General features: G+C 27.5%; 2 protein-coding genes across 2 annotated transcripts in view; both read left to right on the forward strand.

The window, feature by feature from the left end:
* Positions 1–10,341, forward strand: part of LOC134828455 (tubulin beta-3 chain) — a 46,703-nt gene extending 36,362 nt beyond the window's left edge. The window contains exons 2-4 of the mRNA XM_063841438.1: positions 5,362–5,473; positions 8,986–9,227; positions 9,288–10,341. Coding sequence (XP_063697508.1) covers positions 5,362–5,473; positions 8,986–9,227; positions 9,288–10,235 — 1,302 coding nt within the window. The 3' untranslated portion in view covers positions 10,236–10,341. The remainder of the gene's footprint in view (positions 1–5,361; positions 5,474–8,985; positions 9,228–9,287) is intronic.
* Positions 10,342–16,448: 6,107 nt separating this feature from the next.
* Positions 16,449–22,285, forward strand: LOC134838422 (tubulin glycylase 3B-like). The gene is made up of 6 exons (XM_063853951.1): positions 16,449–17,063; positions 18,346–19,480; positions 20,985–21,039; positions 21,153–21,217; positions 21,704–21,845; positions 21,918–22,285. The coding sequence occupies exons 1-5, from the start codon at positions 16,650–16,652 to the stop codon at positions 21,829–21,831; spliced, it is 1,797 nt and encodes a 598-aa protein (XP_063710021.1). The 5' UTR covers positions 16,449–16,649; the 3' UTR covers positions 21,832–21,845; positions 21,918–22,285.
* Positions 22,286–23,062: the final 777 nt, after the last annotated feature.

Genomic DNA, 23,062 nt, shown 5'->3' on the forward strand with positions numbered 1-23,062 from the left:
TTTTTATTTATTTTTTTTTAAATTTTTTTAATTTTTTTAAAAATATTTTTTATTTAATACTTTAATTTATTTATTAATTTTTTTAAAGAAAATCTCAAGAATGATTTTTTTTTACATTTTCGAAAATTTTTTTATTATCAAATGACTTATGAAAAATTTTATTAAAAAAATTAATATAATTTTAATAAATTAAATAAAAAATAATTAAATTTTGATTAATAATTTTATTAAAAATAATTATAATTTAAATTAATTTAATTTTTGAAAATATTTCTTTTATTTAAATTTTTTCATGTTAATTTTGTAATGTAAAGACATGAAAAACAGCACAAAATCGAATATCAATATCGAATTTCGAAATGCGACAAAAACTAAAAAATTGAAAAATCCATGTGTGTGTGATAATAAAATGCAATATGCAAAAAAAAAGTTGTTAGAGCAATATTAAACTTTGTGCACGTATGAGTGGGTGTGTAGGTATTTGCCTAATTCATGTCAGTGTGTTGCATTTTATTATTCAATTCGTTTATGCATATCCTGATCCTCCCATGGTTAAGTCCCTTAACGTTTTATAAAAAAGAATTGTAATAAAAAAATAAAATAATAATAAAATGGAGAAAAAGGGTTTTTTTTTGCTCTCGCAAATCCATATCCTGTCCTGCATCTGTGTGGCATTTCTGTATATAAATAATTGGATAAAGGGGAAAATTGTCGAAATAAATTGTGCATTGTGTGCATTCTCTATATATTATTTTTATGAATACATAAAAATCGTCCGCACACTTTGGATTTGTATCTCTCGTGTGCGGTGCCGGTGTGGTAAAATACTAAAAAAATAAAAAATCTGAAAAGGGAAGAGAAACAAGTCAGCAAAACTCCAAATATGTAAGTGTACGGGAAAAAATGTGAATCGTATTGCAATTCAATGCAAAAGGCCATAAAAAACCTGCATTTCCAAACCAAATACCATCAGTTTTATTTCTGCACGAATGAAAGTAAAAATTTCCCTATGAACAATGTGTGCGAGTCTTTTTAATAAAAAATTCAATGATTACCCATATATTCAATTTATGTCGACAAAATGTACATTTTCGCCACATTTATGCAAGCAAGGCATGGCAAAGCTTTGGTAGAACCAAAACCATTATTATCTTGCTGGGTGTAAAGATAAATACACGGACCATTCAAATTCACACAAACAGGCACATAACTTAGTGAAGTCGTCCATAATCTACTTTATTTTGGTATTGATATTTATAGTGTAACAATTTATAATGTTAAATCTGCATAACGTGCATGCGAAAGACGAAAACTTTTCTTTTCTCCGCACACACAAACACACACATGCAATGTATCCCTTTCGTTATGCCATTGCATTATCATTATTACATTTCTTTTCTTTCATACTTGCACTCGGCATGCCAAGCAATTTATACTTGCTCCTACGAAAAACAAAAAAGCACGAAGAAGAAGTGGTCGTACATTAAACAAGGCAGAGGAAAAAAATAAAAAAAAAAGAAGAGAGAGAAAAAATGAAGATAAAGCAAGATAAAGTATGCAGTATAGATTTTTTTGTGCTTTAGTATGCACAAAATTACGATTATATATATCCTTGTGCGGAGGCCAGAAGCATGGCAAAGCAGAGGAAAAGTATGTACAATGCATGAAAGGATTGTGTAATACCTCAAAGACAACCGTATTTATGTGTCAAGTTAGAAAGGGATGATTTCCTTATTCAATTTTCACCTTTTAGTAAGATTATGTTATGAAAATAATTTATTTTTATATTATTTATTTTTAAATTTAATTCCAAAAAATTTGCTTACTTAAAATTTAATTTTAGGCAATAAAATTAATTTAAAATTATTTTTTAAATTATTACTATTTTTATTTTTTTTTATTAAATTTAAAATTATTTTTATTAAAAATTATTACTTATAAATTAAATTTTAAATTATTTAAATAAATTATTAATTTAATTTGATTTAAAAAATTAATTTTTAGATTTTTCAGAAATTTATTTAATTTTTTAAGAAATTAAATTAATTTTACTTTTTATTTTTTTTTAATCAAATTATTTTGAGTAAAAAATAAATGGCATAATAATATTGATATTTTAATAATTTTTTTTTATTTAAGTTTATTAATATAATATTTATTTTAATTTATAATAAATTTAATTTACCCTGAATTTTAATAAATTTAAATTAATTTAATATTGTTAAAAATTAATTTTAGGATTATTTTAATCTATTTAAAGTGACTGAAATGTGACTAAAAAATTATTTTTTTTTGAGATTTTTTTTTTTAATAATTTTATCATAAGTTTCATTTTCATAAGAATTTTGATCAAAATATAAAAATTAAATTTTAAAGAAATCAGAATTTTTTTTTTACATTTTACTATTTTTTTTTCAATATTTTTAATGAAAATCTTAACCCTCCTTCTTTTTAGCTCAAAATTTTTATTCACTCTTCTTCTCGTTTATGCACTTTACTTTTCTTCTTCCCATTGCAAGTACTCCATTTAGTAGTTATTACTCTTCGCATTCAGCGCACACAAAACCAAGCAGTTCATTCTAACTACCTAACTAGTTAAAGTGTTAGGTTTTCATGTTTTGTTTTTTCCTCTGTAGTTTTTCCACTTTTTTTCTCATACGGTTGAAAGTCCTCTTCAACTACAAAATATGCTGTTACGTGTCTATAATTATAGACTTTGTAGAGAAAAAAAAACTCGACGATAACTGTGTTAGACGAAACTTTTCATAAAGAATTGTACATAGACCAGGCAATGGCAATAGAAAGTTCTCTGTGTGATAAAGTTAAATTTAAAAGATAATATAAAATTTATACAATTACTCTGTTTTAATTAAAATGAAAATATTTATACACTTAAAAAGTTGAGCTTATAGTGCTAAGCCTTTGGTTGAATGCCATTATATGGATATTGTGATATATTTCGCAGTACAACGCAGACAGAGACTGATGCCTTTATGTTCTTTTTGTTGTGCTTTGGATGATGTGTGTTTGTGTGGAAAAGTAAAAGTACAGAACGAAGGCAAGATATATATGAGCGATTAAAGCAATAAAAATATCAAGTTTGAAACATATTAGACATGAACATGGTCGACCACATTTTCTTTTAATGTTGTATTTTACAGCAAAAAATGGGAAGGTTCCGACATCATCAAGTGTGTGAGTAAGAAGCTTCAAGTGGAAACTTTGCCCGAACTAATTGAAATATTTTCCAACTCTCGGTTGAAGAACTCTGCAAGCTGCGGGGCAAACAAGTTTTAAGTGGAAAAAAGCTGTAAATTGATTTATTTAGTACTGTCTTCATTCTTCTGCTTCTGTATCATTTATTTTTATAACCCATCGTATGATATATATTTTTACAACTCTTAACAACAACAATAACGAGATAGCAAGACGAGCCAAGCCATAAGCAATGAATGACAAAAGTTTTGCAGAAAATTAATAATAAAAATGCCTTTAATGGGACACGTACGAAAATAATAATTTTTAAGTAAAATTTATGAACTTGTAATGCCGACAATGTCCGAAAATTGGACAACAAATTCGGCTGTTGTACATTTTGTCTTGTTTTAATGTGCATGGCCAATAAATCTGCTAAAAGAAAATCTCTCGTATAATACGATAAAATATATAATAACAACAAAGCAAAAGTACCTTTCTCCTAATCCGACTTTATACTAACGAATTTAAATCTTTATTTACTCATCTGCTTGCACACTCACTCACATACACAGACAACTAACCCGCTCTGACAACGACAAAAACAATAAAGTGTTTCGAACTTTAGCACATTGTGGTAGATTATAGTTTACACTACAAAAGACAAATACTGAGTAAGCATATTTACACTTTTGGGCTGTGTTTGTGTGTGACTGCTCAGAATTCGTAACAGCATCCGCCCCAAAAAATACTTTGAGCTTTTAAAATTTAAATAAAATATAATTTTAAACACCATACAAATAAATATAAACTTTAAAAGCCTCTTCTACGTTTCAGTATCTCTTCAGGGCTAAATATCTGATTTTCCTTCCATTAATATTTATCTAGCTAATAAATTCATTTAGACATTACATTTTCCGCATATCCTGTAGAATAGATTTAATATGGAGAGAAAGACATCCTTTTCATGGCGCTACATAACATTTACTCGATGGTTAGGAAATGGATAATTTTCACGTATTAACGATATAATGAGTTATTGTTTTTAAATAAGAGAATATTCTCTTGCAATTTTGAAAATGAATTGCAATATTCTTTAAATTATAATATTACTAATTTAGATGGTAGTACGATGAAAAGTTTTCTTTGAAAAATTACATTTGTTTATTATAAGATTTGAGTATGATTCGAATATCAGATTTAAAGAAGTATCAAAAAAAAAAAACTAAACGTAAATGTAGTTTTTAATATATCACTCGTTTCATTGAATAAATTACATAAATTATTTCCGTGTCAAATGCTTTGCTATGACTACTGCTGCCTTTTTTTCGTTTTGGTTTAAAACCTATCGCTCTATAGGACATTGCATTGAATTGTATCGGTAGATAACAGAATAGTGTTTCCATTGACTTTTTGAACGACTTGTTTTAAAAGCTGTTGATGTGTTAGCGGTACTTCAATTCTTACAAATTATTTTTCCTTAAGACTTCCTCATAAGTTGCTCTTGTTACTTAAAATTTTGCAGTGTCTTACAAAAGACGATCATATGTACGAAAATTACTTGATTTGAGTTTTAGATCAATATTGTCTCATCTTGATTGGATTTCATCTTCAGAAGTTTTTTTGTTTTCTTCCTATCTTTTACAAGATCTTTTTTGATGTTTGATAGCTGAAAAGAAAAATTATTAAAAAAAATTTCTTTAAAAAAATTTTCTAACTTAACCTTTTATGATGTAAAAATGATCTACTTTCAAACCGCAGTGCAATGACGAAATAGTTGTCCTGTAGTTGTTTTTGTTGTACCAGAGATTTGTCTCTCTTTCTTCTCTGCCACAACCTGATATAAATAAACCTACACTTTGTCAAAGTCATTATCTGGCATGTGTTTGTAAATGTATTTGCAGTAAAATTTAACGAGAAATTTTAAGTTTTGATAACACTTTGAAATGTAATGCATGCATATCAAACGAAGAGAGGATAAAAAGGATTCTGTGGATGGACCACATCAACCGTCGTCAAGGTTAATCCCGCATTTTGGTGCAACTTTACTAAAAAAAAACAACGAAATTTAATCTATTTTTCAAAATCGCATCAAGTTACTCTAATTTAAGAACTTACCTTGCAGCAACATTAAAATAATTGTTTTTATTTTTTTTCTCTTTTCAGTTCTGGGAGATTATCTCCGAAGAGCATGGCATTGATTCAACCGGTGTCTATTATGGCGAGAGTGACTTACAATTGGAACGCATCAGTGTCTACTATAATGAGGCATCAACAGGTAATTTTCCACTTTAATTATTTTCTTGATTTATTATTAAATCTCTGTTAATTATGATCACGATCCCGTCATTTTCACATGCATTTTATAGTATATCAATTACGAGCGTTTTTGCATTTGCGTTGCCATGTTATTATGCAAAATAATGCCGGCAGATGGATAAACGAACGAACAAATGAATGGTTAGGAAAATTTTGTTAACACACCACGCATAATAATTAAGTCACTTACCCGTCTCGTTCTCGTTCGTTCGTTTGTTGATGATAGGCTTTTATCGTAATTAGCTATCTTTAATGTGTCATAAGCTGGTTATAAATGTTATTTTTCATCAGGATCATCATCATCGTCATTAGCATATCGCATTACACATACGCACATTTTGTGTTGGTTGATGTGTGTGACGCTCATTAATAGGCTATTCATTACAAATTTCGTGTAAATAAATCAACATGCATCCATTATATTTCAAAAATAAATAGGATTTAGAAATTTACGGTAGCAGTTTGATGAGTTTTACTGGATGGTAATGTTGATGTATCTATTTATGTGACATTTTTACCACAAACGTCCCTTAGTCCTATTGATTTGGTAAAAATGATTAATTTTGTTTAGAAACTTTTGAAAATATGAAAACTCGAAATTGAAATGAATTTTCATAAACTTTGATGAGAATCTCACAAATTATGTTAATTGAAAATATTTTTTTAAAAACATAAAAAAAATTTAAGTTTTTAAAAATAATTTTAAAAAATATCAAATAAATTAAAATTAAAAAAAATAAAATATTAAAATAAATTAACAATAATTAAAATCTATATATTTTTTTTAAATTCATAAAAAATAATAAATTTTCAGATTTTAAAAATTAAAAAAAAATAATTTCGCAAAATTTTAAAAAATATTTGACTTGAGAGTTTTAATTCATTTTTTTAGAAAATAAAAAAATTGCAAATAAATTAAATTAAAAAAATAAAAATAATTAAAATAAAAAGCATTAAAATAATTAAATATTATTTTTTTTAAATTTTTTAAATAAAATCAGAAAAATCTACAAATTAAAGATAGTTGACTTTTGAGTTAAGTCAATTATTTTTTTTAAATATGTAATATTTTTTTTTTTGCATAATGCGGTAAAAAAAATTTTATGAATTCTAATAATTAAGTTAAACTTTAATTTTAAGCCAAAAAATAAAAAAAAAATACCGAAAGTCACTGCACTCCCTATAATGCACTAAATAAAAAATGGTCCAATTTATCACTGTTCACTTAGTCTTGCCTATCATCACAAATGTAATTATAAGCGCGTGCGGTCAGAGCACATTTTCATATTGCATCCACTATTTTCGTAGTATCCAGACCACTGCAACCATCGAACGGCATGAACTGTGTAACGAAACCTCATGATTCATTTTATTTTCTCTCTCACACAATCCGAAAAATAGTCAAACCAACAAAAAAAAAGTTTACATTTTTAACTACAGATGCAATTGTTGGCTACAAATTTTTGGTTCAATTACTACCGAAAAACTTTGTCAAAAAACATTAAATAATTATTGTTGTACCTTTTTTCATGCTTTTTTTCTAAACGATTGTTATCTGAAATTTTGTGGAAGTTTATTGTTTATTGAGATTGTTTGTTTCGTTTCTCTGTGTAATTGAATCACATTGAGGCTGCATGGAGAGAAAGATTTTAATTAAAATTTCATGTGAAGTATTTGCAGAATTTTTAGAGCACTCATCATCACTCGTCATGTCGGTCATTAGTACATTTCAATTTTTGCTGCGAACAATAGATCGTAAAAGAAGCCATCTCTCGACATGAAAGAGGAGGACGACGACGACAAAATATGACAAATGGAACAAAAGAATATATCTGATTATAAATTCCATTTCTCATTATTATTACATTTATTATATGTTATTTACATGGAACGTGGTCACATCGTACCTCTACCTCCTCCTGGCACAGGCGAGCTACACCGCAATATTTCATTCCTAAACGTTTTTGAACACATCATCGTGTTTTGTTGTGACTACAATGAAGTTGCCGATGTGTATGCCTTGCTGTATAAATATGGTGTGACTCAAACAATATTTCCTTTATGACATATTTTATGAACGTTTTTTGAATACACAATTGATGTGAACATCCATTTCTGGACTGTCACTATGCTGTTTACGATTTTTGTGTTTTGACAAGAGAGCGAAAAAAAAAACAATAAAAAAATACGAAAAAGGGTTGAGAATACTGTATGGAAAAAAACGTTCACGTGCCAAACATAAATCAAAGGTCACCTGCGGATTAAATGCGGAATTAACCGAGCTAATTGTTTATTTAAAGGATTTAATTCAATTAAAAATGGAAAAGTATACCTTTCCACTCGATGGAATAAAAATTAAAAGCAAACACCGTAAATTGATGGGCGGCGGTAAATTCTGCATTTCATCCATTTGATGAACTCTCCCACACAATTTGGACACGCAATAATAACAACAATCAAGGCTTGGGACAATAATATTTATATTTAATCCGCTCGAATATTTTTTAAATTTTTTAATCGTTTTTTTTTATTTAAAAATCAATAAGAAATAAAAAAAGAGTTTTATGAAAATTTAACTTATTTCTCATAATTTTTTATGAAATTGAATTAAAAAATACTATTATGATTTTTTTTTGTATTTTTTTTCTCTAAAATTTCTCTAAAATGAAATTAATCTCATTAATTTTTTCAAAATTATTTTTTTCTAAATTTAATTTTTTTTATAATTAATAAATAAATTAAAATTATAACAACTTTTAATTTCATAAAGTAAGAGCAACAAAAATCGTTTAAATTAAATTACAAAAAAAAGATAAATAAATTTAGAATAATTGGAATTTAAAAAATCAAATTTAAAAAATAAAATAAATTTCAAATAATTGTTAAAAAAAATTGGTAAAAAATAAAAAAGCAAATTTTTATTTAAAAATTTAAAGTTTTAATTAATTTCAAGGAAAATGTAAATTTTAAATTAATTAAAAATTAAAAAAATTAATAAAAAATTAAAAAATTTTAACTAAATTTTTAAAATTAAAATTAAAAAAAATTAAAATGTAAAAAATAATTTTTTAATTTTTTTTTTTTCGTAAAAAATTATAAAATAATTTATTGTTGAATATTTTTTTAACCAAATTTTTCAAAATATTATTATTCCAAGTCTCACACGCAATAATACACAACAATCCAGGTCGTTAACGATCTGTCGCAGCGAAGTTACATCATGCAATTTTATTCATTAGCGCCTTTAGGCATGCAATAAATCATGCGTGGGTGTTTTTTTATCCGTTTCGCATCACAAATGGTCACAAATGTCATTTCCAAAACAGGAAACGTGTCAAAAAGTGTTGCATTGCCGTTAAAAAAAGCGCGTTTGTCATTCATTCACTCAAATTTCTACAAAAAAAATTGAAAAATTTACCTTTTTTTAAATAAATTTAGAACTCATCAATTTTTGTTGTTAATTTTTTTCAGCTTCACGCTCATCTGGAGGCAAATATGTGCCACGTGCCATTTTATTGGATTTGGAGCCAGGCACGATGGAAGCTGTTCGTTCAGGTACTTATGGCAAACTCTTCCGCCCCGATAACTTCGTCTTTGGACAATCTGGCGCTGGAAACAATTGGGCCAAGGGTCATTACACAGAAGGAGCTGAACTCGTAGATGCCGTTCTCGATGTTGTGCGTAAAGAGTGCGAGAACTGTGATTGCTTACAGGTGAGTTTTTTTGTAAAAAAATATTAAAAAAAAAATTTAATTAAAAAAAAAAATACTTAGGGCTTCCAATTGACGCACTCCTTGGGCGGCGGTACAGGTTCCGGCATGGGAACTCTCCTCATCTCGAAGATTCGCGAGGAATATCCGGATCGTATCATGAACACATATTCCGTGGTGCCTTCGCCAAAGGTCTCGGATACCGTTGTCGAACCTTACAACGCAACGCTGTCCGTGCATCAACTCGTCGAGAACACCGACGAAACGTACTGCATCGATAACGAAGCCTTGTACGACATTTGTTTCCGTACTTTGAAGGTTTCCAACCCCAGCTACGGCGATTTGAATCATTTAGTCTCCTTGACAATGTCAGGCGTCACCACGTGCTTGCGTTTCCCCGGACAATTGAACGCCGATTTACGCAAATTAGCTGTCAATATGGTTCCATTCCCGCGTTTGCACTTCTTCATGCCCGGCTTTGCGCCCCTTACGTCGCGCGGATCCCGCGATTATCGCAATCTCAGTGTGCCAGAACTCACGCAACAAATGTTCGATGCCAAGAACATGATGGCTGCCTGCGATCCGCGTCACGGACGTTATTTGACAGTTGCTGCCGTATTCCGTGGTCGCATGTCAATGAAGGAAGTCGATGAACAAATGCTTGCTGTACAGAACAAAAACAGCAGCTACTTTGTCGAATGGATCCCAAACAATGTCAAGACTGCCGTTTGCGATATTCCGCCAAAAGGATTGCAAATGTCATCGACCTTTATTGGCAACACGACAGCCATTCAGGAACTCTTCAAACGCATTTCGGAGCAATTTTCGGCAATGTTCCGTCGTAAAGCCTTCTTGCATTGGTACACGGGCGAAGGCATGGACGAGATGGAGTTCACGGAAGCCGAAAGCAACATGAACGACTTGATTTCGGAATATCAACAATACCAAGAAGCAACTGCTGATGAAGAATTCGAAGTTGAAGCTGACGAACATGAAAGTGAGTGCGTTTAAAAAGGGCACCAACGCACATTGCACAGTTAATTTGTGTGACATCACTCAAAAAAAAAATGCATTTTTTTCACGAGACATGAATTTTCACATCATTATTTTCATCATTTATTTTTAATTCGTGTCAAATCCAAAGACTTTTTCATATTTTTTTTTTATTATTATTACTAAACCTCTTTTTTTCTGATAAATGTTTGCAATAATCGTTATAGGTAAACTCAGATATTGATCGCACAATGCATGAACCCAAAATTTGTCTATCAATGTTATGTATAGTAAGTGTTTCGTATTCGAAAATTTTTTTCATTATGTTTTAATAATATTTTTTTTTAAATTATAAATTAACGATAAATCACACCAGAAAAACATTTAAAACTAAAATTAGCACGGATCATTAAATATTTAAAATAAAAAGTAATTTTAAATATTTATAAATAATTTCCACTTTTTCGTGTGTGGGTGTGTGGCACATTATCATATTAACTCTGAAATTATTAGTATACAAAACAGGAAAATTTCTCACAATGTAAAATCTTGTGCGCCAAAAATTTACTACACTTGTTTAACACAAAAAGTTTAATAACTTTACACATTTATATAGAGACTAAAACGAAATAAAATATAATAAATTCTCTCGCTTTTCGCCAAAAGTTTTCCTGCGAAAAACACAAAATATAATTCTCAAGTTTTTTCCCTCAAAAAAGTTTTCAGCCCTTTTTTTTAATTTTATCTACATTTTATTATTATTTTCTCTCTACTTTCAGTTCAATAATAATAATAAAATGAATATATAAGTTTAACATCTGAGAAGTAAACTAAAAATAAACAAATAAATATAAATAAATAAAATGTTTTCTTAACTTTGTAAGTGTTTCCTCGTTTTGTTGCATAATATAAAATTTAAATTGAATTCATGCATTTTATTGTACGAGCAAGAAAAAAATTTTTCTGCACAATTTTTGCTCCGTTTTTTTGTCTTCTAAGTATGCAAAGTGTTTTTCACAATTATCATATTATGTTTAATCTAGTAACAAACACTGAAGAGATAATAATTTTATATGAAAAATTTTTTACAACAACAAACAGCTTCCAATCCAAAGATTTGAATATTTTCCTTACATTACAGTTTTCAATACAAATACTAAGCTACTCAAGAAACGGAAAGTTCTAAAGAAGGCTTATGTCGTACGTGACGACTTTATCTAAAAAATAAAAAAAATAAATAATATGAAAAATTTTATACATTAACAAAAAAAAAAATAAAAAGTTCAAATAACACATCATCAAATGTTCGATAAAATAAATACTTGACACTACCGAAAAAATGTTCATGTTTGTTAATCGGATCAAAACTTTACTCATTTAAATGAATGAAATTCAATAACTTTTCATTATCATCATCGCATTTTAGGCAGTTTTGGTTTTGAATTTTGTTTTGTTTCTGACAACTTTTTCGACAAGTTTGTGAGGTACAAAATAAAATTAAAAAATTATAACTGCTTTTTTATCATAACATAATTTTTTTAAATTTTATCCCCTTCCTTTCATTAACGCTAATATGGTAAAAAATTATAATAATTATATTAATAAAAAAAACTGAAGAATGAAAGTTTCTAGAGTAACCTACTACATACTTTAAAAATATATATAAAAAAAAGAAAAAATTTAAATGAAAAATGAACAACAACTATGTTTACATTACATTATGTTTATTATTATAATAAAATTAATAAAAGAATAACAAAGTTTAAAGATCATGTTTAATAAGGATAATAAAAAAATTTGTATTTATTATTAGTAAAAAAAAGGAGAAGTTTTTCTTTTCATAATTTCATTAATTTTTTCTTTTAGTTGAGTAAAGGTAAAGGATGAGGTAATGTATTCATTCAGGTACAGGGAGTTCTTTTTGTTTTTAATAATTTTCTAATAATTTTTTTAAAAAAATAATATTATTAATATTAATATATTTTTTTAAATAAATTTATATTTTTTTTAATTTTACAAATTTTCAAAAAAAATTAATTAATAAATTTAAAATAAAAAGCCTCCTTATATTAAAAAAAATAAGTTTATTTATATTTTATTTTATTATAAATTAAATTTATTTTTTAATAATTTTTATAATAAAAAAAAATAATATTATTTTAATATGTTTTTTTAAAAAGGTTTTTAATTTTCTTTATATTTCAAAATTTTCAGAATTTTTTTTTTAAATTTATTTTATATTTTTTTTTTTATTTTTTTATATTTTGCTATTTTTTTATTTTTAATATCTGAACTACAATTTTAAAAAAAATAAACAATTTATAATCTTAAATAATGTTATATTAATGTTTATATTAACTTGATAATTATTATTAAAAATTATAATTATTTTTCAAATAACAACATATTATTTTTATTTTTTAAATATTTAATTTTAGAACAATATATTTTTTGATATAATTTGAAAATAAAAGGTTGTAAGTTAAATGAAAATTTTAAAAGTTATAAAAAAAAAAATTACGAAAATTTATAATTTTTTTTCGTGTTATGTTTATATACGTATTACAAATTAAACAATTTCTTAAATTTTACATATTTAATATTTGTTTTGTAATTTTTTTACTTTTTTTAAAATAAACAAATAATTAAAAAAATATATAAATTTTCTTTTGGCCCAAAATATTTAAATATAATTTAGATTTAAAAATTAAAATTACATCAAAAATTTAAACTAAAACACACTGTACATGTAAATAAAAGCCGCTTTTTATATTTTAAAACTTAAAAAGCTAAGTTAAGAAAGTTAATATATCTCATTGAACTAACATCAAAGCCGTATCTTATCCATCGAATTTTCATACATCCAATCTTTTTATACTCTTTTAAATAAAATAAAGAAATAAATTTTCCTCACAGAAGCGTGATGTATAAATAAAACTACAACATATACATTAACAGGCATGAAAATATATTCAAAACACTTTTATTATATTCATGATTTACGCCGGTAAGTATATGGTTTTTTTTATTTGAAGCGAAAAGAGTAAATATTGGAATAATAAAAAAGCATCGGAAGCGGAGAAAAGCATCTTGTTCAAAAAAAATGTAAGCGAACAGACCAAAAGATAAAGGAAAAGCAGAGAGAGAAAGAGGAGAGGTAAAGTAGAAAAAGTTTCAATCGATAAAATATCTTACATAACAACTTTAAGACGATAGATATCAGAAAAGTTTTTCTCTTTAAAAATCATTAACTTTATCGTTCGGCAAACGGGTAAAGTGGCGAAATGAAAAAAACAAGCAACACAACGAAAACCAACATCATCATTATATTACTTTTTACTCGATATATAAAATTGAAAAATTATAAAATGAAATAAATTGTGGGAAAAAGGGACGAAATCAATAAGCGTTTTGATGCATCATCAAATTTTGTTTGTTCCTGATATTTTCTTGTTCAAACAATTTAAGTTTCTTATTTTTTTTTTGTATTTTTTTAAAAGTGGCTTGTTACATGAGAAGCCTACAACCAACATTGAGTTAGGTCAAGATACTTTTACAACAATTTCTCATGAATTTTTGGTTGGCAACTGAGAGGAAAAAAAAGTTTGGTCTTGGAAGAAGTTTATAATATATTGGCATTTAATACAAATTGAGAGAAGAAATCTATTATAATATTATGGCATGTCGTGGCCGATCTATCTTCTCCTAACTATTATAAAGTTTTATTGATACAGTAAAGATTGTCCTGCTTCGTTTCCACAAAATTTATTCCAAAAAGTTACTTAGTTATTTTTGTGTTAAATTTGGCATAAGTAACAAAAGCTTGCCCACAAGTCATTTTATGATATACTTCGACGTTGGTGACTGCAAATTGTATCTCTTCTTCTCTTTGTCCGCCTCAAGAAGTTATATCGTTAAATTTTATAACAAACTTTTAAAGAGACCACAACAGAAGTGCCGTTTTTGTCCCTTAGACTCAATTAACAGCACAAATGCATGCAAGAAGAAGGCTTCGTTGGACCATATTGATTATTATTAAGTTTTTCGGAGAAAGAAAGATGCTGCAGAGAAATTTTGTGTTTATATTGATCATTTGTGTTTTCGGGTATTTGTTATTTGAGAAAATATTGTAATTTAATCTGTTTGGAAAATTAAAGAGTGTGAACAAGATGTTTATTTCTGTTAAAATTGCTTTGTCAATTAGACAATTTTTATCTTTTATATGCAAATTTTTGGTAATTTTTACCAAATTACTACTATTATGTCATTTTAAGAGATTTTTTTAAAATTTAAATTAAATTGCAATAAAAGAGGATAAAATGTTTGGATGAATTTTTTCACTCGATAGCTAAAAAAAAAATATTTTACCGCAAATTTGTTCGTTTTGCAGGTTTTTAATAAGAAAAATATTTCACAGTTTTGTTATATAATTAAAAATTTTATCCTCGTTTTGGAAAAATTTTAATGGCTGCAAAATTTTTTAAATCAAAAGTCATTTTTTTTACTTAAGTCAATAAAGAGAAATTTTATAAAAACTTTCAAACAAATATTAATAATTTTTTAATAATAAAATATCAAAATTAAATATTAATTAAAATAATTATTAAATATTAATCTCGATATTAATTATATATTTTTTTAATTTTTCTTTTTTTTCTTAAATTTGAAAATCCAAGAAATTTATGACTGTTTTTTTTATTTTTTGAGTTTAAGTTAAAAAATATTTTCATTTAATCGATTTTCGACTTGAAAATTGGGTGAAGAAAAAATTATAATAAATCAAAAAATTTGAAAAGTAATTAGAAAAAAACAAATTATTTGAAAATTTTTAAAAAATTTCATAAATTAGGTATTGGGAAAAATTTACAGGGCTGCAAAATTTGTTAAATCAATTTTTTTAAACTAAAGTGAACCTAATTATCTTGATTTAAGAGATTTAAAAAAAAATTAATTATCTTTTAATTATAAATAATGATATTAAATATTAATTAAAAGTTATTATTAAATTTTAATAATATTATATTTTTAATTATTTTAGAAATTTTAAAATTCTAAAAATATAAAAATACTTTTAAAAATTTAAGCCAAAAATTTTTTTCATTTAATCGACTTTTGACTTAAAATCTAAATTCTAAATTCTTTAAAAAATTTTAAATTCATAAATTTCGAGAAAGATTTAAAAAAAAATATATTTTATTAAAAATAAAAAAAAAGAAAATTCGTAAATTGAGTCAATTAATTAATTAAAGTCACATAAGTTTTTGCAACCCTGAAATTTTATTTTTTTTGTATTGTCAATTAAATTGTCGAAACGTTATATTGAAATATTTTTGGTGAAAAAATGAATATTTATAAAATTCCAACAATCGCAATTTTTAACACAAAATTTCAGAGAATGCCAATAATGCAATAATTAAAAACCACAATAATGACATTCTGTAAAAATTTAATCTGTCAACAGAATGAATCATTAAATGCGCATCTTTGGACTGCGAAGCGAAAAATCAAGAACTTATTGCTGCAGTTTGAGTTGTTTATTATTTACTGAATACTAATGGAGACGCCTGGCACTTTATTCTGCCAAAAAACATTTCACCATCGATTGAATCAATTTCATTCATATCATCTCAGACAACAATTCAAAAAATGCTTGTTCTTTTTTCGAATTATTTATCGACGAGTCAACCGACTTTTAACCTCTTCTCACCTCAAAATCAACAACAACACGTCCCATTTAAGGCATAAGCGAGTCTATTTCTTATTTAACTTTTAGTTATATTGTGTCAACAATTAAAAAATAATAATTATAATTATTATGAAACACCTATTATTGGCTATTGCTTGCGCGTGTCGGAGTGCATTGACTACCCGCAAATCGAGAAGAGCGAGAGAAAATGTTGTTTAAATTGCTTTTTTGCTGCAATCCATGAGGGAATAATCGTTTATCGGTCGAGAGAGTGCATTGTTGTTGTTGTTGTTGGTGCCGCCGAGAGAAAAGGGACGAACAATGCCCACAACTTTTTGTTATTTTACTATAATTGCACTAATTGATTTAATTGAGACGCAATCAATTAATTTTAAATCAGTTATGATTGTGGCACAGTCTCTCGTTACTTGTAGAAACCTGGCAGTCGTCCGTTTGTTGCTCACAATAACAAACACAAGTTAATTATCGAAAAAAAACTATTTAACGGATGACTGCAGACGGCAGGTAATCAGACACAGTTTATTGCCTTGTACAGTTAAAAGGTGTGAAAATCGTCAATGTGACGAAAAAATTACAGTGAAAAAAGAGTTAAATTGTGTTCAAGCGAAAAATTCAATTAAAAGCGGTTGACGGTGTAACACATTGTTATCGGGCGTCATACTCGTTCTATCGCCATTGATAGTTAGTGATAAACTTTTTTTGTTTTTTGCTACATTCGAAGTGAAATGGATTATGAACGACGTGTATCTCTGGCGAATGAATCCGGGAAAATATTTCGCGTATCGGAGTCATATGATGCGCCAATGATTCGCCAAGCATTAATTGAGCGTGGTTTCATCGAACAAAAGGCACAGCCGTACAATAGTGTCTATCTCAATATCAATTACGCATTGGAATGCAATCGCATAAAAAATGTACAAGAATATGAGCAAGTCATTTTGTACAAAATTTGTGGAAATCGCGCTCCAGACTTTGCTTGGGTGTCGCGGCATGAACATTACTACTTGTATCCGGATTCGATGTGTGTTAATCGCATACAAATCCCGGGATTAAGTTTTGTCAATAAAGCTGATTTGTGTTGTTATGTCGACAAAATTCAAGAAATTCTTGACAATGAGGATGCTCACAGGATGGAAAAGGTATGAGATTGATTCCTTTAAGTCGTAATTTGAACTCCTTTGGAATTGTCCATTTACAACCTAACCTCAAAAATTCATGAGGATCAATTGATCCCTTAAAAGTAACATAGTTGACATTTTAAGGGATCAATTGAACCTCATAAGGAAAATAAGGTAAATGGACAATTCCAAAGGAGTGCAAATTGACCTCTGAAGGGGTCAAATTGATCCCTTAAGAGTTAAGGTAATCTCATAAGAGATCAATTTGACCCCTAAGGGAACCAATCTGATTTTTTCAGAGGTCATTTTGACCCCCTTTAGAATTGTTCATTTACAACTTCGTAGATTTAATTGCTTCAAGAGGTTCAATTGATCCATTGAGTAATAAGATAATTATCTCAAAGGATCAATTGAACCTCTTGAGCTTAAGGAATAAAGTTAAATGGACAATTCCAAAGGAGATCAAATGGACCTCTGAAGGGGTCAAATTGATCCCTTAATAGTTAAGGTAATCTCATAAGGGATCAATTTAACGCTTAATGAATCAATCTGACCATTTCAGTAGTCAACTTGATTCTCTTTGGAGTTGTTCATTTACATCTTCAATAAATTGATCTTTTCAAGAGGTTAATTTGATCCAATTGAACCTCTTGAAATGATTTATTTATTGACAATAAATATGTTAATGAACAATTCCAAATGGGATCAAATTGACCTCTGAAGGGGTCAGATTGATTTTTTCAAAAATTGTTATTATAGGGTGTCAGAGTTTTTGATCAAAAACCTCTTTAAATGATTTTTCTCAGTTTGTTAAAAATGTTAGTTGTGCGATTTATCCTTTTCGCCTGGGATTTATTATTGACAATAAATATGTTAATGAACAATTCCAAATGGGATCAAATTGACCTCTGAAGGGGTCAGATTGATCTCAAAAGGAGTTGAATTAACTTCTAAGAGATCAATCTGATCGCTTACCAAAGGTTTAAGAGATCAATTTGACCCCTAAGGGAACCAATCTGATTTTTTCAGAGGTCATTTTGACCCCCTTTGGAATTGTTCATTTACAACTCTTCAAGAGGTTAAATTCGATCTAATTTAACCTCTTGAAGTAATTATTTTTTGAGGCTTTAAAATTGTAAGTAAACAATTCCAAATGAGGTTTCAATTGACCTCTGAAGGGTTCAAATTGATTCCTTAAGAGGTCAAATTGATCCCTTAAGATTTAATTAATCTCTTAAAAGGGATCAATTTGACCTCTTCAGCAAAGCTTAAAGGATCAATCTCATACCTTTTCAATCCGCAGTGCGAAACAGAATCGCAAATATCACAGGAGACTGTTACTGATGCTGATGATGAATATGAAACAGCAAGCGATGACGAGGAAGACAATCAAGTGAAAAACAATAAAAAAGGCGAAACAAATATGGCACTTGTTAAACGTATACGTGCTGGCGTATCAAATGAGGCAATCAAACTACCGCGTTCATACGATATCGTCTATAACAGTGACGAGGCGGCATTTAAAAAGAACTTTCGACTAGGCTGTGCATTGGGAGTCGTCATGTTTCTAAATGAACAACCAAATATCGAAGATTGGTTCATCGAATACGGCGAGGATGACGATCCATCACAAATTGTCGGACAACGTTTGAAGGCACTTGACTTTATATTTCACGTGATCGTGACAAATATCCGCGTTCTCGAAGGACAAATCGATAAAAGTCACGTCGATGAACGCAATTGCGAACTAAGCGAAGCTGAATGGTTGTACATTAGCAGAACGCATCAAAATACGGTACGAGACAAGAAGAAATTTAAAGCTCCGGCCGCCCTCAAAGACATTTATGTGTCACGGATAAAATATGTCGCGGAAGATATCCCGTATTACTGGCCCGAACGCTGGCACGATGGATGCAACAACATTTATCTGCTGAAACCCTGTGACAGTGGCAACGGTTACGGCATCATCTTGCTCGATGCCGAGAGGAAAATTATCAGTGTTGCGCGTTGCCAGAAACGAAAGTACATCGCACAAAAGTACATTGAACGCCCGCTGCTAATTTACGGTGTAAAGTTCGATATTCGTCAGTATTTTTTCATCACGATGCACAACAATAAATTTCGGGCATGGGCCCATGATGCGTGCACGATAAAATTCGCCACAGACCAATTTACGCTTGATACGCTAGCGGAGAATATTCACATCACCAATGTGACGATCCAGAAGCGATTTACGCGAAAACCCGATGATAAACTGCCAAAGAACAATGCGTGGGGCATGCCGGACCTGCTCGCGTATTTTGCCGCAATTGGGAAACCAAATATCTGGGAGACAACTTTGTATCCGGCGATAAAGAAAATATTGTCCTACATTGCCGAACTGAGTTTCAGGAATTGCGAAATAATGAATGGGCGTTTCGAGATATTTGGATGTGATTGTTAGTATCGAAATGAATGTTTTGTGTGTGTGTTCAAGTGTTTTCATTCATTCATCCATCAATTGTGTTGCGATATAGGAAATATTGATGAAATACACTCAAGGACAAATATCGTATCAATTATAGAACATATTTAACATCTATTCAAATGTTGGACAAATTGTGTCTATCAAAACATGTTTTCGTTCATTGAAATTAATTTCTGACAACTGAATTTAAATGCATTTACATCTCGTGAACAGATAATTTAATGATGATTTTTTGATTGAAACTTACCAATCAATTTTATTATTTTTAGATTGATAACAAAAATACAACGAAATCATTTGACATATGGAAAAATTTAATTTACGAAAATATTTTTGAGTTTTGATATTTAAAAATATATGAAAATTTTGAGTTAAATAATTATTTAAATTTTTTTACTACAATTATTAATTTAATTTTAATTTTTTTTATTAATATTTTTAATTTTTTGTGATTTATTTTCTCCATTTTTCAAGTGTATTTTTTTAATTTTTTTTTTTATTATTAAAAATTTTTAATACCTAATTTTATTTAAAAATTATTTTTTTTTAAATAATTGAAGAACTTTGATTTTGATCAAAAATTAATTTATTTAAAATTTTAAATTATTTTTAAAAAAATTTTATTAAATGAGATTTTTTATTATTTTTGAAAAATAATTCAATATAAAATTTTTAATATGAATTTTTGTTATAAATAAAATATTTTTAAATATTAAAATAATAAATATATGTTTTTTATTATAATTAATTAGTTTAAAAAACCTAACCAATTTTTTTAGTAAAAAAGAAAAAACAAAAATTATCAATTTAAATTTTGAAAATATTTATTATTCATTAAATTTTTATTTTTTATTTTTAATTTTTTTTTTTTTGACAAAATTGTTCTAATGTAAAAAGTTAGAATTATTTGTTTTTATTTTAATTCAATATGTTTAAAAATTATTCAAGTAAAAGATTTTTTCTCTTTTTTCTGAATTTTACTGTAAAAATGCCTTTGAATTTTTCTAAAAATATCAATTGATGAAAAAAATATAATTAAAAAAATTATAAAAATTTTTTTTTACATCTTTTATGGAAAATATTCATAATCTTATTTTCTTTATGATTTATAATTTTACTGTTAAAAAAAATCAAATAATAAAACATAAAAAAAAACAAATTTTTAAATTATGAAAGAAAAAAAAATTTTTTTCAATAAAAAAATCTAACAAAAAAATTAAATTCTTATTATCTTGCATTTATTTTTAATGTTTGATGGTCAAACACACTTTTCGGATTTAAAGTCATGGAAACAAAAAAAAATTATTGATTTTTTTTCAGGAAAATAATTTCATTCAATATTAAAGTAATGTCATTTCAATCATCCCTCATATTAAAATTATTCATTTCAGTTTTATGTTTTTATTCGTTTCCGTGTCTCTGTACCAACATCAACGAACAAATAAATTATGACTTATAATAAATTCAATTTCCAGGGCTAATCACAGAAGACTTCAAAACTGTGTTAATCGAGATTAATAGGTCACCAAGGTACCATTGAGTAGAAATTTATTTAAATAAGTGCTTATATTTCCGCCCATTTCCATCTTTTTTTTCATGTATTTATGATTATTTTATTTTTATATTTTTTTTTTTCGTTCAAGCATGGACTACTACACACCGATCCACAAAGTTGTGCTGGAAGAAGTGCTGAGTGATGTGATAAGAGGTAAGATGTAACTTCAGGAAGAAGGAGAAACGGAAATTGTAACGTTAAATGTTGTTTAAATTATGTACATCTCCTCCTGCAGCAAGTTACTCGCAGAATTTGTTTCAACTCAACAGCGAAAGAAAAAGGAAAAAAAAAGTTGAATACGAAAAGATTTAGATGAAATATTTTTTAAATTATCCACTGTTGAGTGTGATCGTCTGTATGGCGAAGGAAATTGAACACTTCTTACAGCCATACGAACACAAATTGAGAACCAATTTCCATCTTATTTTCGTTTTTTTTCTTCTTCTTTCTTCCTTTTATGATGATGTTCGAAATTTGTTCACCTGATAAAAACACGCTGCCTCATTTGCATCACGAATTTAATCTTTGCAAACCGCCAAAAAAATCGCGAACACGCAAAATTTATGGGTTTCGCGCCTTTTTCCTCACTGATGATGATGATGACGACGACGGGATGTGCATAAATTTATCGCCGCACAGTTGTTATCGATTACGCGAAAGATGAAACATCGTCAACCGGCCGCTTCGAGATGATATTCGAGAAAGACTACTCGTGGATCGACACCGCATTGATGCCTTACCGGTTCTCGTTGGATTCCAATTGGTAGAAATTTGTTCGTTGGTGAGTTATGAAAAAAAAAATTTTTTTTCACGTAATTTATGTCTTTTGTGTGTTTTCCACGTACAACAACAGGAAACGAGAACAACTGCGATGAAGGACGAGAAAAATCTTCTCAAGTGCTCAAGTCTATAAGGAGATTCTTATAACACCACTTCACAAAAGTTATTGCCATAATAACCATATTTATTGTAATATGAGGAAACATTTATGATATGAATAAAAAGTAAATTTTTGCCACACACGAACTGACGCCGCCCGACGTATGACGAGAACTTTTCTCGCATTGCCTTAAATATCTCTGGCGTGTGAGTGAATGAAAACGTTTTACGTTTTTTTTTCTCTTTTATGTTCATAAAAAGTTGTAATTTTTGAGTTAAGCTCGAATTTTATGGGATTGTTAAATAAAGAGATTGACAAAATTAACTCAAAAATGAAGATTTTTAGACGGGATTTGTCGAGGGGAAGTGTTGAAATTCTAATTTTCGTGTGACAATTCAATTAAATTTTCAATTTTAATATTTTTTTTATGGCGAGAAAAATTGTTCGTTACAGCAAATTCTGATTCAATATTTCAATTGAATGTTAAGAATTTTTTTTTATAGAAATTCACTTTTGATCCAATTTTTTCTTTATTTTGTATGAATGACGTATCTTCAATGTTGTTCTTTAAGATTTTGTGAAAAGACGAAATTTTTCTTGGTTTTTGTTTAAATTTGATGAGAGTTTTCTTCAAAATTAAACACAATTTGCTATTTTGAATTGAATGTCAAAGAACTTGAAACTTGAAAGGTGTCGAACTTACATTTGTTAGAAAACTTTTTTTTTTTTGCCTGAAAGTTTCTGTTTTTTTTTATTAGTAAAGGTATGTAGATTAAAATAGTTTTCAGTCAGAATAAAAATTAACTTAATCGTATTTTTAATAATATTTTTTTTAAATGGAATTGGCTCATAAAATTGAAAATTACAAAAAATATGTTTTTTAAATTTTAAGAAAAAAAAATATAAATACCTAATTATAAAAAAATGTGAAAATTTTAGATTTACCTGTATTTTATTTTAAAAATTTTAGCTAAAAAAATAATTTTCACAAATTTTGGAATTTTTATTAAAAAAAATAAATAAAATAATAAATAATAATTTTTTTTATATTTATTAAAGCTCAAAAGTTATTTTAAAAATTTTCAATTAATTTTTCAAAATTTATTTAAATTCTCTAA

This window comes from Culicoides brevitarsis, chromosome 1 (genome assembly GCF_036172545.1).
Source record: "Culicoides brevitarsis isolate CSIRO-B50_1 chromosome 1, AGI_CSIRO_Cbre_v1, whole genome shotgun sequence".
Taxonomy (NCBI): domain Eukaryota; kingdom Metazoa; phylum Arthropoda; class Insecta; order Diptera; family Ceratopogonidae; genus Culicoides; species Culicoides brevitarsis.

Coding starts and splice junctions, on each gene's coding strand:
- LOC134838422 (XM_063853951.1), top strand. CDS start 16,650: ATGGATTATGAACGACGTGTATCTCTGGCGAATGAATCCGGGAAAATA. Junction 17,064..18,345: donor ATGCTCACAGGATGGAAAAG/GTATGAGATTGA, acceptor TTCAATCCGCAG/TGCGAAACAGAATCGCAAAT. Junction 21,040..21,152: donor GAGATTAATAGGTCACCAAG/GTACCATTGAGT, acceptor TTTTCGTTCAAG/CATGGACTACTACACACCGA.